Raw genomic sequence first — 18900 nt, forward strand, 5'->3', positions numbered from 1 at the left:
CTGAAGCAAAAGAATAAATGATAAATATACAATTTTAGAATAGAGAAACGATGTTTATTAATTTGCTTATCACTTAAATTAAAAGTACGATTAGTCATGTTGTTCTTCTGTAATAGATCAATCAATTAAAAATAATTTATATACGCGTTTAGTGCTATAAAATTATATAGATCAAGTATATATACATATTCCTTTTTAAAATTATATTGCGGCTTTTTTTCTAAGAGAAAAAAAATATCATATACATATATTTATATATTTTCTTTTTTATAATTAGCCCCAGCCTACGTAAAATATACGGGTACTGAAATTTTTATATTGCTAAAAAGATCAATGGGACGATTTTTTTCAGTTTATCCTCGACCTGTACTGCAGCGTAAATTAATTTTTCAACTGAAACCGAGACATAGCATACATGACTAAGTAAACACAATTACATACATGTACACGTAATACAATATTTGAACTTCCGTAATAAATAGAAATTAACTCATTGATGCTTAAATTTACATAAACAATAACTAAATTACATTCTTTAATAACGGAAAATTGTTATATACGTGCATTACATGTAAGTACTCCAAAAGTCATTTAAAATGAACTAAAGTATCCCAGCCAATCAGGGACCAAAGAGGACAGGCTCCGCCCACTTCATTTGCATACCGTTTCCCAAAGCGTACCGTCCACAAAACGAACAGTTCCGTGCAAGAAACGAAACGTACCGTCCACAAAGCGTACCGTTCCGTGCACAAAGCGAACCGTTCCGTTCTCAAAGCGTACCGTACCGTCCACAAAGCGAACCGTTCCGTGCAAGAAACGAAACGTACCGTCCTCAAAACGAACCGTACCGTGCACAAAGCGTACCGTTCCGTGCTCAAAGCGTACCGAACCGTACCGTTCCAGTGGTGTAGTAGCACGGTTTAGGGTCTGTAACTTGAAAACTATAAGTGGTAGAAGCATGGGGTTAATTGCATTGTGACCCTTGACCTTTGACCTTTAATATTTTTTCAAGGTCAAAGGTCAAGTTCATTCATTTTTTATTTTCATTTTTTCTATGCTTTAAGAGAGTTTTGGTGTCTTTTTCAAGGAATTTAATTTTTTGGCGTCAGAAATAAAACAAAGTTCAAAGAAGGTGGAAAGACCTCTTATTGTTCTGTGAACAATAAGTCTCCTAGTTTTATATAGATTCTGTGCCTAGAAGCAATAGACGACTTTCACATTCCTAAGGGTTATCTCCCGTTATCGGCGTAATGCTCATTTTTCCCTCTTTGTCCTTTGTAAGTTACCTGTGGATATTTTTAAAATTCAAACGTTCTGTGACAATTTCAATCTGTACATGTATTGCCAGAGTATGGGGCAGCATGAAAAACATAATGAGCATATTCATATAGATTTCATTTCTAAGATACTGACCCATAAAGTTGGTAAGGTTATAGAGGGAAAACAGCGTCTTACGCCGGTTGACCCCGGATTGACCCCGCAAAGGGGAATAACTTTTGTAAATGTGAAAGTCGTCTATTATATACAACACATAACATTTTTGTAAAAATGATCATAAACAAACAACACAGTTTATTCCATAACAATGTAATTCCAATGAAAATAATTGTATACTATTTTTACACATAGTTTCTTCCATATAATTACTTCAATTGGTCATGATTAAAACAAACGTGGTATTTAATAATTTACTGCATGGTTATGGTGGATCTTTTACATGTATTTGATTTTCTTCACTTTAAAACTGTAAAACTCAGCTACAAAGAGAATGTCACTGGTGTCTACACATAAACCCCATGGACGCTGTAGATCACAGTTATCAATGTAACGGAGGAACTGTCCATCCTGATCTAGGATGTGGATACAGTGGTTGATAAAGTCTGCTGTCAGGATCTGACTCTGGCTGTCTGTTGTGATGCTGTGTGGATCAAATGATCTCTTGTTAGTAGAGGGATGACCAGTGTATCTAAATCGGAGGTTTCCTGCCCCATTAACCACCACTACTGCTTTGGTTTGCCAATCAGCTACACAGATATCTAGGTTCCTGTTCTCACTGATGTATTTAAGGCCGCCATATGAATACAGAGGTTTACCTTCACTATCAAACTGAATGGTTTGTTTCTCAGTAAAGCCAAAGTAACGGACAACTTTTGATTGATTATCATCAGTGTTCATGGTAACCAGGAGGTCACCAGAGGACGTACTACAGACACCGTAAGGACTCCATCCCTGTAGTCTGATCACTTCCTGTATCTTTTTATTCTTCACTATGTTTACAGTTCTTTTATCAGGGTCAGTATAAACTAGATCTCCACTCCTTGTCACTGCTATGTCTTGTGGTGTGTTCCCTGACTTGGTTTTGATTGACTTCAGTAGTTTACCCTGGAGGTTGTAGAGTTTCATGATTTTGTCAGTTCCACTTGTCCAGATTTCTTCATCACTGAGACAGGTTACACTGTTAAGCGATAGTTTATACCCAATGTTTATGGTGGTGATGAGTTCTGGTTCATCAAGCAGTGGTTTGACTGGAGGACAGGATACAGCTTCTGGTGTCTTCATTGTGTAGCCATGTTCATCTGTTGTAATGGATAATGCTGACAGAGAACCAAACATTTGATGGAGCTGTTCTGTGTTGATCTGATGAGGACAGAAACTTGGTAATGAAACATTTACTTTAGGAGGCAAACTTCTGAATTCAGCATTCCTGGATTTGTATGCAGAGGTTAGGGAGACATCATTGGAGTCCAATATTTTCCTCAGATCATGTATGCTCTGTTTTACATCAGAAGAAATAAGTGTGATTACATTTTCCTGTTTATTTAGAACAGCCAGGTGTTTAGATTTCATCTCATCAATTTCAGATTTTTGTTTGTTTACAATGATGTTGATTTCTCTGTGCCAGTCTTCTCCTTGTTTGGTGACAGCTGTTGTCAGTTTCTCATAATGTTTCTCCAAGTTAAGTTTTTCAGAGTTTAAATCTAATGCAATTTCTTCATATATAGGAAAGATTGTTTTCTCTAGTTCTTTTAAGTCTTTTTCAAAATACGTTCTTTTAGAACTGAGTTTCTTCAGAGCATCAGATAAATCATGTCCTTTATGTTTCCCAGAGGAGATGCAGGTAGAACAGACAGGAATGTCACATTTCTCACAGTAAAGTTCACAGTGTTTCTGGGTGTGGTTTGGACATTTTGGGTAGTTAGGGGTAGTAGTTCTGTGTTTGTATGGTACAACCTTGTGTCTTTTAGAGGAATCAGAGAGATGTTTTCCAACACAGACTATACAGAGATTTACGTGACAAAGTTCACAATGACTCTGTAATGCAGATTTTTGACACAGGTCACAGAGGAGGATGTCTTGGGCGCAGTAACGGGGGTCCATTATTGAGGTCCGTCACATGATGAAGGGGATGCTGTAATATAGCATGTATAGTGTATTTATTTATATTACTTTCAATAAAAGGAGAGAAAAGACAGAAATTTTTAAATAAGCTCAAAATTGACATGAATCAGTAAGTGTTGATAGGATACATGATTATATATAGTGATAACACGCAGCTCTTTATTGCTTTACTGAATCAGCACATCAAGACATTTATAAATTATATGTCATTTTTATAAGATATATTCTGAAAACTTTTTAAATTTTTAATCATTTTTTAATTTTACACAAATTCAGAATCGTAAAATAATTATTGAGTCTCACCTGTTATTACAAGATGGCCGTCCTGACCACATAATAGAGACTAACAATCAACTTCCTGGTCTTGGTTCTAAATTTTGACCTACTTTCAGGTCACATGATTTAAATACCTGTACATGCACATGATTGAGGGTATTGACATCATTTAGCACATTCAAATTATATTTGGCCTAAAATTGATTTGAAAAATTTTATTTTCTATATACCTGAATGTATGATGTTGACAAAAAAGTAAATTTGGTAAAAAAAATATTTACGTGTTTAAAAATACATTAAAGGTTCTGAAGATAGGTTTATTTATATCTCTCCTGTAGAAATATTGATTTTACCTGATGTATCTAACCATGAACAACATTTTGATAAATAAATTAATATTACTGTTATTATTTGTCTTTAAAAAGAAATAGGAACTTTCTTTAATGCAAGAATTTAAATTGTAGACTGATTTGGTCTACTTGTTCATATACAAATTACAATTTTAATGACAAATATCCTTTAGTTAATTCTTAAAAAAAAATTCTTGACTTGAAATTTCAAAAAAATTTCTCTTAACTAATCAATTTTCACAGCTTATGATAATTTTAAAAAATTTTTGATGGGTCCATGAAGTAAAATTAGTACACATTCAAAAATGATTTTAATTTTACAATGTAATATTTGAATTGAATGTGTACTAATTTTACTTCAAGGACCCATCATATACAGCTGTACTCTTTTTAACATGTTTGTTTAAGGAGAAATATCATTTTTATATTAATTAAATAATTCATTAATTACACTACACAATTATAGGAGAGAGTATCCTGATCTGTAAGCCAAGTGAGAGAAGTAAAGCTGTGACCTTAGTACAGTCTGAACTGCCACCTGTCAGAAGTTGTCTGATCAAAAATCAAGGGGAACAACTCAGTTCTAGCATGAAAAGAGCCATACTAGAGGTTTGTAATGTAGCCTGATTCCATTTGTTATTGTGAATAAAAGCGATAGCAAAGAAATGGTTAGCTTAGATAGTTAAATTTCTTTTAATGTGTAACAATATTTTTATGTCGATTATTATTGGATTTAATGTAAATGTAATCATCATATGCTCATAAATTTTAAAAAAATATTTACAAAGTTAAAATAAAGTTCTGCAGCAGGATAAATTCTCTAAACAGTCGGCAAAGGAAATAATATGTACTAGTTGTTCGAGTGTAAAATAGAAATTCTTATAAAAATTTCATGTATGGTGGTGTCGGTGACAGGTTTGGCAGTCTTTGCCTCTTATTATGTATTATACATTATTTTGTGTGTTTTATTGATAGTTGTCAGTTATGTCATTATTTTTGTGTGTCGCTTTTTGTATGCCCCGCCATGATAGTAATAGTAGTCAGATGTGTTGGTGACAGATGTGGCAGCTTATGCCTCCTGTACTATGTTATATCTATATATACATTATACAGATAGTTGTCAGTGGTGTGGCGGTGTCTATGACAGATGTGGCGGCCTATGCCTCCTGTACTATGTTATATCTATATATACATTATACAGATAGTTGTCAGTGGTGTGGCGGTGTCTATGACAGATGTGGCGGCCTATGCCTCCTGTACTATGTTATATCTATATATACATTATACAGATAGTTGTCAGTGGTGTGGCAGTGTCTGTGACAGATGTGGCAGCCTATGCCTCCTGTACTATGTTATATCTATATATACATTATACAGATAGTTGTCAGTGGTGTGGCGGTGTCTATGACAGATGTGGCAGTCTATGCCCCCTGTACTATGTTATATCTATATATATACATTATACAGATAGTTGTCAGTGGTGTGACAGTGTCTGTGACTGATGTGGCAGCCTATGCCTTTTGTACTATGTTATATCTATATATACATTATACAGATAGTTGTCAGTGGTGTGGTGGTGTCTGTGACAGATGTGGCGGCCTATGCCTCCTGTACTATGTTATATCTATATATACATTATACAGATAGTTGTCAGTGGTGTGACAGTGTCTGTGACTGATGTGGCAGCCTATGCCTTTTGTACTATGTTATATCTATATATACATTATACAGATAGTTGTCAGTGGTGTGGTGGTGTCTGTGACAGATGTGGCGGCCTATGCCTCCTGTACTATGTTATATCTATATATACATTATACAGATAGTTGTCAGTGGTGTGACAGTGTCTGTGACTGATGTGGCAGCCTATGCCTTTTGTACTATGTTATATCTATATATACATTATACAGATAGTTGTCAGTGGTGTGGTGTTGTCTGTGACAGATGTGACAGCCTATGCCTCCTGTACTATGTTATATCTATATATACATTATACAGATAGTTGTCAGTGGTGTGGCGGTGTCTGTGACAGATGTGGCGGCCTATGCCTCCTGTACTATGTTATATCTATATATACATTATACAGATAGTTGTCAGTGGTGTGGCGGTGTCTGTGACAGATGTGGCAGCCTTTGCCTTTTGTACTATGTTATATCTATATATACATTATACAGATAGTTGTCAGTGGTGTGGCGGTGTCTGTGACTGATGTGGCAGCCTATGCCTCCTGTACTATGTTATATCTATATATACATTATACAGATAGTTGTCAGTGGTGTGGCGGTGTCTGTGACTGATGTGGCAGCCTATGCCTTTTGTACTATGTTATATCTATATATACATTATACAGATAGTTGTCAGTGGTGTGGTGGTGTCTGTGACAGATGTGGCGGCCTATGCCTCCTGTACTATGTTATACAGACCCTGAGACGTGCTACTACCCCACACGCTCGCTGCACGAACGGTACACGAACGCTACACGGTTTGCACGAAACGCTGCACGGTTTACACGAAAAGCTACACGGTTTACACGAAACGCTACACGGTTTACACGAAAGGCTGCACGAAACGCTTTGTACACGTTTCTCACACGCTTTGTGCACGATTCTCGCACGGTTTGGCCTCGGTTTGGATTTTTCTACTCGGAATATCTCGGGCATTTTTACCGCTTTATCATTAATTCAATGAAAATCGCTAAAAAACCACAATAAGCAGCTGTTTAAATTAAATTTAGTACACTTGTATTATAAAAGCCGATAGAAATATTCAATACTCTGACAGTTGTATCAATTGATAGATAATTGTCAGTTCAATTTTATATATTTATTTATCCAACTGTTTAAAAACGAAATGCCGATATCGTAAATGACTGTTTAATAAAATACAATTTTTATATACAGGTATTAGTCATTCATTTCAATGTAAAATTTTTACGAGTATAATTTGATAAATTGATTTAATAAATTGAACAAAAATTCGATTTCTCACCGCAAGAATATAAACTCATTGATTTTTAATGAATTTGATTTGCGTGTTTGATTTCCGTAGGCGGATTTTTATTATTTTTTTTTCTTTTGATTTTAAATTATCAATTAAATTTGCCTATATACTCTACTAACTATTATTGAAAGATTTTCAAAGATTTTTTTTACGCAAGCATTATCAATAGGAGGGAAACCGGTAACGGGGGGGTGGTAATGTGATCTATTAATCTATTCTATTCTCTTTCTCTTTTTACGTGAATCTTATCAAATTACATCAGTATACCATTCATACTGTAAAATACTTCAATTCAATACAGGACTAAAAGTATGTTTGTATGTGTACATTTATTAATAGTCGCAGCATTTGACCATACATTGTACATACAATATAGATCGATCTTTATACCGGCATTCAGGTATATTACAAGAAAACTGAAATATCTTAGATGAAATAAAAAGTACGTGATTTATTAAACAAATAATTCACAATTATTCATGATTTACTCCTAAGCTTTTCTTACATGATATTCATATAAAGACTACCATATCAGTTCTGTTTATTTTACTGTTTACGGCTAGAAATTTGGATTTACAAATAAAAGATGTAATCCGCTGATTTATTTGATATTCATATAAAGACTACCATATCAGTTCTGTTTATTTTACTGTTTACGGCTAGAAATTTGGTTTACAAATAAAAGATGAAATCCGCTGATTTATAAGTTGTATCCATCAAATACTTATAGAACCATTTTATTTTTTAAAAAATCTAGTCTTAATTTCCAGGTGTCATTAAGCCGCGAACTCAACATGTAAATATACCAAAACAGGTTTTCACTTGCAATGCAATCGGAGCCCGTGATCGCTGTTGTAAATGACCTTGATCACAGTTGAAAGGCGGAAAGAAGATTCCAATTCATTTATAAGGGGTGTATCTGCGCATACATTTAACAACGAATTTGAACAAGAATAGAAAATAAAGGATTTAATTAAAGTAACATTAGATTGAAAGCTACAACAAAAAATGAAAGCCGGAACTGTCTAGTTATTTAATTTAACACCCCCCTTCATTTATAAAGATATGGTCGTCAGTGCACGTGAATTAGAATTATAAAATCCATTTTTTTACCATAATGAGCAACAAGTTTTATGTATTAAAAGATATTGAATGACACATCGTTTCAAATGTAAAGACAAGAGCGGAGTCCTGATATATTTTTGATTTAAATTTAAAAAAAAGAATAATACCGGTATTTCTTTCTTTCTTTGAGAAAAAATGTTCGCGTTGATACATGTAGTATATTGAATACAATGCCCTTAAAATTGTTGTACATAGCTGATTTATTTGAACACATTTTCTATAGAAGGAACAGAAATCAAAGAAATATAAATCATACATTACCGTTTAATTTAATTTTTTTGTTCCATTTTTTTTGTTTTTACTCCTATAATGTCACAAACATAACTAATTCAATAATAAAATGCTAATAATAGAATTTTACATCCTGACCCATCGATAGCCATATTTAAAATGAATTGACTTCCGAATGAATCTTACACGATTCTTGCACGAAAGTCGCACGTTTCTCACACGGTTCTTACACGGAAGTCGCACGTTTTTCACACGCTTTTCGCACGCTCGCTACACGGTTTGCACGAAACGCTTTGGAGCTTACACGAAACGCTGCACGGTTTACACGAAACGCTACACGGTTTGCACGAAACGCTGCACGGTTTACACGAAACGCTACACGGTTTGCACGAAACGGAAAGCGCACGAAAGCCACACGCTTTTTTGGGGTAGTAGCACGTCTCAGGGTCTGTATCTATATATACATTATACAGATAGTTGTCAGTGGTGTGGCGGTGTCTGTGACAGATGTGGCGGCCTATGCCTTCTGTACTATGTTATATCTATATATACATTATACAGATAGTTGTCAGTGGTGTGGCGGTGTCTGTGACTGATGTGGCAGCCTATGCCTCCTGTACTATGTTATATCTATATATACATTATACAGATAGTTGTCAGTGGTGTGGCGGTGTCTGTGACAGATGTGGCGGCCTATGCCTCCTGTACTATGTTATATCTATATATACATTATACAGGTAGTTGTCAGTGGTGTGGCGGTGTATGTTACAGATGTGGCGGCCTATGCCTCCTGTACTATGTTATATCTATATATACATTATACAGATAGTTGTCAGTGGTGTGGCGGTGTCTGTGACAGATGTGGCAGCCTATGCCTCCTGTACTATGTTATATCTATATATACATTATACAGATAGTTGTCAGTGGTGTGGCGGTGTCTGTGACAGATGTGGCGGCCTATGCCTCCTGTACTATGTTATATCTATATATACATTATACAGATAGTTGTCAGTGGTGTGGCGGTGTCTGTGACAGATGTGGCAGCCTATGCCTCCTGTACTATGTTATATCTATATATACATTATACAGATACTTGTCAGAGGTGTGGCGGTGTCTGTGACAGATGTGGCGGCCTATGCCTTCTGTACTATGTTATATCTATATATACATTATACAGATAGTTGTCAGTGGTGTGGCGGTGTCTGTGACTGATGTGGCGGCCTATGCCTCCTGTACTATGTTATATCTATATATACATTATACAGATAGTTGTCAGTGGTGTGGCGGTGTCTGTGACAGATGTGGCGGCCTATGCCTCCTGTACTATGTTATATCTATATATACATTATACAGATAGTTGTCAGTGGTGTGGCGGTGTCTGTGACAGATGTGGCAGCCTATGACTCCTGTACTATGTTAGCGGCGTCCCTGGAGACCAGCTCTGACCAGACACAGGACATGATTGATGCCTGTATACAGTTCCTTCAGGACAACGAGTTTGTGTCTCTTCAGCAATCTCAAACAGAAGGTTAGTAAAGCAAAGTCATTCTTCTCAACAGATACCAAAATCTTGCTCCTTAGATGGTTGCATGTAGTGCTTTAAAATGTTTTTTAATATTATATTACCGGTAATCATTTCTATGGTAGTAGGTAGCGTATGAAAAAAAACTGTTTTTATACCCCCTCTCCGAAGGAGAGGGGGGTATACTGTTTAACCCTTGTGTGTCTGTCTGTCTATCTGTCTGTTTGTCCGTAACAAATTTTCTTGGCATTTTTCTCAGTAACTACTAATCATAGATTCTTGAAATTTTAACATAATCTTTTCTGAGGCATGCCATATGGTGGGATACATTTTTGATAAAATCTGATGTCAACTTCCTGTTTGTCTGTGCGTCTGTTGGTTTCATACATAACAAATTTTCATCACAGTTTTCTCAGCAACTACTCATCGTAGATGCTTGAAATTTTAACACAATCTTCTCTGAGGCATGTCGTATGGTGGGATACATTTTTGATAAAATCTGATGTCAACTGCCTGTTTGTCTGTGCATCTGTCCGTTTCATACATAACAATTTTTTGTTGCAGTTTTCTCATTAACTATTCATCGCAGATGCTTGAAATTTTATTACACTCTTTGTTGAGGCATGCCATATGATGGGATTATGTTTGATATGAATCTGATGTCAAATTCATATTTTATCTGTGCATCTGCCTATAATTGAACTTGTGTATATTAACATGATAGTGCTTATTTACTTCAGAGTGGGGGTATTACTAGTGAGCATTGGCCCACAGATTTCTTGCTATGTGTCATTTTTCTACCCAAAGTACCCGTCAATGTACAATGTTCACCTTGCTCCATAGGATGGCTAGATATATTGCATTCCTTGGGTACATGAAATCACCTCTGACAAATTGTTTATTATAGATGGTATGACAACAGAGGACCGGTTTCTTAACACAGCTCGGTGCAGCTGTACTAGCTTCCAGTCTGTCTCCAGATGAGGGTCTGACTGTTTTTGCTGAACTACAGAGAGCTCGACAGTGTTTTGTTCTGGAGAATGAGTTACACATAGTCTTTCTAGTGAGTAATGTGTTAGACAGTGTTTTGTTCTGGAGAATGAGTTACACATTGTCTATCTAGTGAGTAATGTGTTAGACAGTGTTTTGTTCTGGAGAATGAGTTACACATAGTCTATCTAGTGAGTAACGTGTTAGACAGTGTTTTGTTCTGGAGAATGAGCTACACATTGTCTATCTAGTGAGTAATGTGTTAGACAGTGTTTTGTTCTAGAGAATGAGCTACACATTGTCTATCTAGTGAGTAATGTGTTACACAGTGTTTTGTTCTAGAGAATGAACTACACATAGTCTATCTAGTGAGTGTTGTGTTAGACAGTGTTTTGTTCTAGAGAATGAACTACACATAGTCTATCTAGTGAGTAATGTGTTAGACAGTGTTTTGTTCTAGAGAATGAACTACACATTGTCTATCTAGTGAGTAATGTGTTAGACAGTGTTTTGTTCTGGAGAATGAGCTACACATTGTCTATCTAGTGAGTAATGTGTTAGACAGTGTTTTGTTCTGGAGAATGAGCTACACATAGTCTATCTAGTGAGTAATGTGTTAGACAGTGATTTGTTCTGGAGAATGAGCTACACATAGTCTATCTAGTGAGTAATGTGTTAGACAGTGTTTTGTTCTGGAGAATGAACTACACATAGTCTATCTAGTGAGTAATATGCTAGACAGTGTTTTGTTCTAGAGAATGAGCTACATATTGTATATCTTGTGAGTGATATGATGGATAGGATTTTGGTCTTGTCATAGGAATTTTTTTTTGAATGGACCAGATTTTGATCCAAATTACATATGACTCATTCTTGTTAGTCACTTTTTAGAAGGCCATCAATATATTAAATTACAATTATTATGAAAGTGTGACAAAAGGAATTATATTTTAAAATCACCCGTTATCTAACTTCATTATTCTAATGTTGTAGGTGACCCCTATCTACTCCCTAGACTTGGGGGCTAACATGGACTGGTACAAGTTCTACTGCCTGTGGGACAAACTTTCCCCGGACATGAAGAGAGTGGCTCAGCTGGTGGGGGTCAGTGAGGCATTCCTCACCAGGGCCATCCAGGGGAGGATACCAACTAAAACAGAGAACCAGCTAAGGAGTCTGGCCATACACAAGAGGTCAGTTTGTAATCTGAAAATCTCTGTTTCTTTTATTTCTCCCATCTCTAATGTTACATTTACATGTATATCATTTTCTGATATGGGGCTTAGTAAAAATAAAACTTCATGTCAAAAGGCTTCCCATAGATGATGGTTTAGTGCATGTAGCAATGACATGTTGAAAGGAAACTAAATACTGGTAGAGGTACCAAATGTATTCTGTGTGCATGTATTTAGAAATTTAGCATGATATTGTCTGTCTGTACTACATGTAGGTTCTACACGTGCCTGATTCTGAGTGACCTTGTACAAGAAGTCCCCCTTGGGGAGGTGTGTCACCGCTACAGCTGTAATAAAGGTCAGCTCCAGTCCCTACAGCAGACAGCCGCCACTTTTGCAGGTAGGGAGTCTTACAAGTTATAATATGGTTTTCTTTTTCACCTGAGAATGAAAATGAATCCGATATAAAACTTGTAACTGAGTTTTTTCTTTATTTGAATATTGTTTCTGCTCTAGGTATGGTGACGGTGTTTTGTGGCAGGCTGGGTTGGTATAATATGGAGTTGATTCTTGGTCAGTTCCAGCATCGTTTGACCTTTGGAGTCCAGAGAGAGCTGTGTGACCTTGTGAGACTGACCTTGCTGAATGGACAGCGGGCCCGAGTCCTGTACGATGGGGGCTTCCACACTGTGGCAGCTCTAGCTAACGCCAGTGTCACTGATGTAGAACTAATTTTCAAGAAATCTTCACCATTTCAAAGGTGGACAATGAAATAAATATCAATAATCATGTAAATATATTGGTCATACTCTCAATAAGCTGAACGAATTGAAAGGATTAAGAAAACTGCTACGGTACTGTAATTACAGTATATCTGGAAATTTTTGCTGTAGATAAATTTTAAGCAAATTTGCGAGTTCATTGCATTTGCAAAAATATTTTTCTTAAAAATAAATCACCAATAAAAAAATGTATTAAATGAAGCTATGGTCATTCGCAAAATTTTAAAACGTAAAAACAGCATTTTGACCAAAATTTGCAATATAAAATCAACATGTAAATTCCTAGATTTACGGTATAATTTACAGCTCCTGGGGAAAGGATTAAGTGATTTAACTTTGATTTTCATTTGCAGCTCTAAGAGACAGGACAATGAGACAGAGTGGGAGGCGACAAAGAGACAGGAGAGTCGCTGTATCTGGTTAACGGGGCGTAAAGGTGCAACAGAGCGTGAAGCCGCAGAGGCCATCATAGAGGAGGCCAAGTCAGTCATCCAACAGGAGCTGGGCGGACTGGGAATCCAGTGGAAAAATCCAGAATCCAGGGACATCCAGAGTGTGGGGTCAAACCTGGATCAGAGCAAAATGGAGTTTCAAGATGACAAGAGGGTTCAGGGTTTAAACCGAAGTCATGGTGGTATGACCTTGGTAAAGCCAAAGGGAAGGAGGTCAGTGGGGAAGAGAAAATCAGTGGGAAAGAAAAGTCCAGGACTCTCCAAGTCTGGGATTTATAATGGAGATGATTCCAGAGTAATAGAGAAGTCTGTTGTAGTCAGTCCACCTGGCATCAGAGTACAACAGAACACACTGGGACACAAGAACAAAACAACCACATCTGATAGTATGGGAAGCATGAATGATGATTTGAAAGTGGGGAAAGAAGATTGTACTAAATTGATGACAAAACTTACAACCACAGCAGAAGTTCACCATGTTCCACCAAATCCTGTGGGAAAAAACTTTTTTGTTCCTCAAATACACCATTCTGAGTCTTGTGAAGAAACAAATAAAGAGATGCTACTGGATAAAGTTGAGAAACAACGAAACTCCAAACAAATAAAGTCAACTTCTGCCAAGACATCTGAAATTTCTTCAGGCACAATGGAAGACATATCAGGAAATGTTCACCCACTAGCTTTCCCAAAGTGTACAAGTGCCTCTAGTTCAAATGCACCCATTTCTCCATGTTTAGAAACTTATTCTTCAGTTGCTTCTTCTACTAATGCCATCAAAATCCCAGCATTGTCATCTGATTTAATCAAGACATTAGACAATATAAATCATGGAAAAGACAAAAGAGGAAATTTTGATGGGAAAGTTTCTTCATTGGGCATTCATGAACCTAACTGTCTGAAGAATCCTGATGATACAGCAAAGAATCCTGATGATACAGCAAAGACAAACAAACTCCAGCCATCATACAAGGATCAGATATAAAAACTCCTCTTGTACAGAAAAATCAAATTAATCACTCGTCTATGGAAAATTTGAAAATTCATTCAAGTTCTAAAGAAGTGGAGGGAATGAATTTGAACAAAAATCAAAAAGAAATCAAAGAGAAAGCTTTTGATGATTTGTTTTGTTCAGGGGATTTTACAGATAGTTTTGTTTTTGAATCTCAGATGGATGTAGGTCAAGTAGATTTCCCAGCATTGGCTTCTGTGGCTTCAAAGGAACCAGTGCCCAGTACAAATAATAAAAAATCTGGGTCAGATTCAGCAAAAGCAGATGTTGGTTCCATTAATGAAGAAGGAAGACTGTCTTCTGAAAAGAAAAGTTTGAATAAATGTATGCAAGGAAAAGATTTGTCTGAGGTGAGAATTTGTGCTCAACCATCCAGCCGTTTTACAGACGAACCAAATAATAAGGTCAGTTACATAAAAGACAAACAAGTAAACTGTGTGGTACCTGTGTCAAGTGAAAGTGCAGATGGTAGTAAAAGAGAGAAAAATGGCAAGTGTGAAAATAGAATTGAAGATAACGCTATTAATGAATTGAATGATAAGTGTGATAAAGATTTGAATCTAAGCAGTAGTCTGCTGTTGTCACATGACATATCATGTGACCTGTTACCAGCCAGTAACTTTGAGAGGTGTATGATATCAGATGACGAATCAGATGTCAGTAAAAATGAGTCCTACAGGGACCTCCGAATTCCTTACCTTAGTGGACAGGAGGCGTGTTTCCAGGGCAGTGATAAAAAAGAAAAAGGCTCAACTCAGGTAGGCTACAGCCAGCTGTCACAGGACTTGATGCTGGCACTGGAACTCAGTGATACATTCAATGAGGACAGTGATGGAACACAAACTAAAATGTCCTCAGAAACAGGGATTCTGTCAAAACGAAGTGAAACAAATAATTACTTAAAAAATTGTGAAGTGAAAACACCTCAACAAAAAACAGGAGAAAAAGAGACAAGTGATAGGGCAGAAGAAATGAGTGACTCTTTAACTCTTTCCATGGTTAATGAAGTATTAGAAATAAGTGATATGGGCAGTGCAATAAAAAATCAAATGTAAAATTGAGTGATTCTAAATATACTAAGTTAAAAACAAGAGGGGCATCACAAGTGAAAGACAAGAAGCTGAGTCCTGGGACACTAGCATTCCTGGATGATCTTCACACCAGTATAGACACCGACAGTGATAAATTAGTGGGAAAATCACCTTCTCCAAAAAAGGTCTCTTCTCAGAAAACTTAACATAATAAGAATGTAAACAGCCAAGGAAAAACTAATGGAAGGAAATGTAAAAGGAAAAGCTTAGAGAAGGCTGAAGGAGGTAAAGTTAAAAAGCCTAAAGAAGATAAAACCAGAACTAATGAGTGTCTGTCTCCTACCCCTCCAAGACCAGGTCTAAACTCCCCAAGGACAATTGGAAAGACCACTCCCAAAAGTCTGAGGTCGAAAGATCAAAATGCAAGCACTGGGAGGGTCAGAAAATGTATTGACGTCACTGGAGCTTCGAAGAAAGATAAAAATATGGTGGTGGATAAGTGTTCCAAAGACAAAGGGGAAATGCAGATTATGCACAGTGAAAATAGGGTGGAAAATCCACATGAAGATGGTGAAGTGCCATATGAAGAGAGGGGGCCAATAGTGGACCCTATTGAGACAGGCCTCCCTCCCTCTCAGGGGTCCTTCACTATTATAGATGTGTGTGCTGATGGTAGGTTGTTTGAGACGTTCCTTGCTGAGTGGAGGACACAGCCTGTGTTCTCTTTATCTGTGGCCTGTAGGACCAAGCCTTCCTCCTCTGTCTCCTCTTCTGCTGGAGGAGGACAAATAGGAGCCAAGTTTTCTAAAGGAGGGGCCACAGATAAAAGAGGTATGGGATTCAATGTTGGCAATTTTCTCTCAAAGTGATTTAAGATTTTTGTTGAAATCTTGTTGCTTACAGATCTGGGTTTTTTTTTGTCTGTTTTGCTTCAAATGGGATCTTTCTTTATGCTGTATGAAACATTAACTTAATTGTGTTTACTTATTAAATTCCACACATCCATACATGTACAATGTACCTCTACACTAAAATATACATACATGTACAGTGTTCATGTTACAGACAAGGAGCCTGGAGTGGTCTCCCTTGGATTACCTGTCACAGGTACTAACCTGTTAATAACAGGTGTGTCAATCAGCTGGGAAGACAGAGATGCTTATTTCATTTCCTTGACCACAGGGAATGCAGAGGGTATGTGAGTCTTTTGTCTTCATTGATATGAACGATAAAAAGAAATTTAAAATCACTAGTTCTGATTAAAGTTCCTAGAGAAAAAAGTGTAATACTTATATATTTTTAGAACAGAATGGTTTCTGGTGTCATAAACCATTACTTGAACTAACATTCAGAAAATAATTTTCAAACTCTAAATTTTAAAACATTTTTCAATTAGGACGTACATGTAGTTAATAGAATATCAATCACCTGCCGATACATAGATGTATATATATACAGGTTATAGATTATTATATTTTCTGCAGATGAAGATGACCTTGACCTCTCACCCCCTGACCTTGATAAATCTCTCTCAGTGTTGGCTCGTCTGGCAGCCATTAAACAGTCACTAGAAGATCGAGACAACTACACAGTGATAGCAATGGATGCCAAGTCCTGCTATGGGGCCCTAGAGAGGGGCTGTGGTATAAGTTGCCAGGGAAAGTTTCAGGACCCGAAGGTAGCCAGCTGGATAATGGACCCAGGGGCCAATGAGAAGAATCTTCACCGCATGGTCCATGATTACCTCCCTTTAGAAGCATTTCTCCTAGAAGGTTAATTATAGATTACTTTAGTTAAAATCTTACCAACAGTCTTTCAAATTGATAGAACTACTTACAAAGCTAATCTAAGAGTGTTTGTAAAGTACATAACAGACAGCTGTTTTTTTATCCTGTAGGTATTGGTGGTGGGGTGGGCTATGGGAGTCTAGGAATGTCACCTGAGAACCCTGGGACTGGTCGACTGCGGGCCTGTACCGAGGCTGTCCTACTGACCCACTTAATCCAGTACCTCTCTCTCTGTCTGACCAAAGAGAACCTAATGTCAGCCTACCACGACATCGAGATGCCAGCTGTCATCACACTGTCTCGCATGGAAATGAACGGATTTGGTGAGGACCATAAAGAGTCTTCATTAAGTATAGGAACTGATTCTGTACACATTCAGGAAAACAAGCATCTGACTGATGATTATCTGTTATTGATTAAATAGGTCATTAATCTTGTTCATGTAGTTGCTCAGCTGCTTTCTTAAATCTTTTCTGAGACTAATCATTGACAATCATTTTCTTCAAAGTAAATAGGGAAAATAATAAAATTATTTTTTTAATTAATCAATTCTACAGTAAAATAAAAAAATTCCAAATACAGGTTTTAATGATGAGGAGTGTGAGAGACAGAAGACAGTGATGATAGAACGACTCGCTGAACTTGAGAATGAGGCGTACCAGCTAGTGGGGCACCAGTTTTCTCTGCCTTCAACTGAAGATCTGTCACAGGTTAGTAACGAAATGTAACCTTTCCCTAAATGTCAATCCTGATCAGGGTCATCTAAAGTTCAGTTAAAAAAGTCTGACACATTTCTTATCTGAGTAAAAATATCTTATGAATTACTTTGACAGCTTCTATTTATAGAACTATATCTCTGACAGGTACTACATGTATTTATAGAACTACAGCAAAACTTGGTTATAGCAAAGTCGCTGGGACTTATTAAATTAATTTGCTCTATCCGTAATTCGTTATTACTGTATAAGAAATTCATTAAATATATATAGCTGGGGTTCCAAGATGAGATTGCTATATCTTTGAATTCTCAATATCCGTGTTCGCACTAAGTGAGCTTGACCTTTTGCGAAAGTGGGTACTGAGTACCCACTTTGGGTGGGCACTCAGTACCCACTTTTTAGCTCACCTGAGCCGAAGGCTCAAGTGAGCTTTTCTGATCACATTTTGTCCGTCGTCCGTCCGTCCGTCGTCCGTGTCTGTGTCTGTTCTTACGAGAGGTACATTGTGGGGTAAAATTAACGTATTTTCCAGCAGTGTGGGGTTTTTTTGGGTACTGTGGGGTTAACCCCATAATGAAGAGGTCTAATTACGTTCAAAATTACTCTATGAGGTCGAAAAACCTAAAATTAGATTTAACCTCACAAAGACTTTGTCCAAATTTTGGACATGTCCTTAGCCCAAAACGCTCAGACATTCAGAAATCTGCTGTTTAGAGGAGTTCGGTAATTGAATCGAGGAGTTCCGAATACCTGAGCATGCGCATATATTTAAAACTAACTGCGCATGCGCAGATTACGGAAGTAGCTGTGTTTGGACACTTTGTAGTAGCAGTGAGGAAATTCGGAAACACAAAAAGCAAATGCAGTAAGTCTTACTATTTTGTTGCACCACATTGAAAAAAAGCTTTGTAAATTGTTTGACATGCTTCATACGTACATTATGCAGTTGTAGAATTTATTTAAAGTCAAGGAAAGGACATCTGTAGTCCACATAAACACATACCTATTGAAAACGGGCTTTTGTGAAAAAAATTATAATGAATGCACTGATAGTT

General features: G+C 36.9%; 2 protein-coding genes across 2 annotated transcripts; one reads left to right on the plus strand and one right to left on the minus strand.

Annotated features, from left to right (window-relative positions):
• Positions 1-1614: 1614 nt before the first annotated feature.
• Positions 1615-3724, minus strand: LOC134265170 (tripartite motif-containing protein 2-like). Its single transcript, XM_062747425.1, has 2 exons — positions 3703-3724; positions 1615-3409 (listed from the first exon to the last, which is right to left on the minus strand). Exon 2 carries the CDS (start codon positions 3376-3378, stop codon positions 1714-1716), a length of 1665 nt encoding a protein of 554 aa, XP_062603409.1. The 5' UTR covers positions 3379-3409; positions 3703-3724; the 3' UTR covers positions 1615-1713.
• A 97-nt stretch (positions 3725-3821) lies between these two features.
• Positions 3822-17836, plus strand: LOC134265171 (DNA polymerase theta-like; the record flags this gene model as incomplete). The annotated part of the gene is given in 16 exon segments (XM_062747426.1): positions 3822-3831; positions 4492-4634; positions 9732-9906; positions 10625-10647; positions 10823-11022; positions 11251-11317; positions 11884-12083; positions 12341-12465; positions 12582-12825; positions 13201-14236; positions 14467-15306; positions 15342-16184; positions 16410-16533; positions 16824-17111; positions 17237-17476; positions 17709-17836. Coding segments are annotated over 16 exon segments (4686 nt in total), but the record flags the coding sequence as incomplete, so codon positions are not given.
• Positions 17837-18900: the final 1064 nt, after the last annotated feature.

Source organism: Saccostrea cucullata, unplaced genomic scaffold (assembly GCF_032062105.1).
Source record: "Saccostrea cucullata isolate Sc308-1 unplaced genomic scaffold, CSIRO_AGI_Scuc_v1 ctg10644, whole genome shotgun sequence".
Taxonomy (NCBI): domain Eukaryota; kingdom Metazoa; phylum Mollusca; class Bivalvia; order Ostreida; family Ostreidae; genus Saccostrea; species Saccostrea cuccullata.

Coding starts and splice junctions, on each gene's coding strand:
- LOC134265170 (XM_062747425.1), bottom strand. CDS start 3,378: ATGGACCCCCGTTACTGCGCCCAAGACATCCTCCTCTGTGACCTGTGT.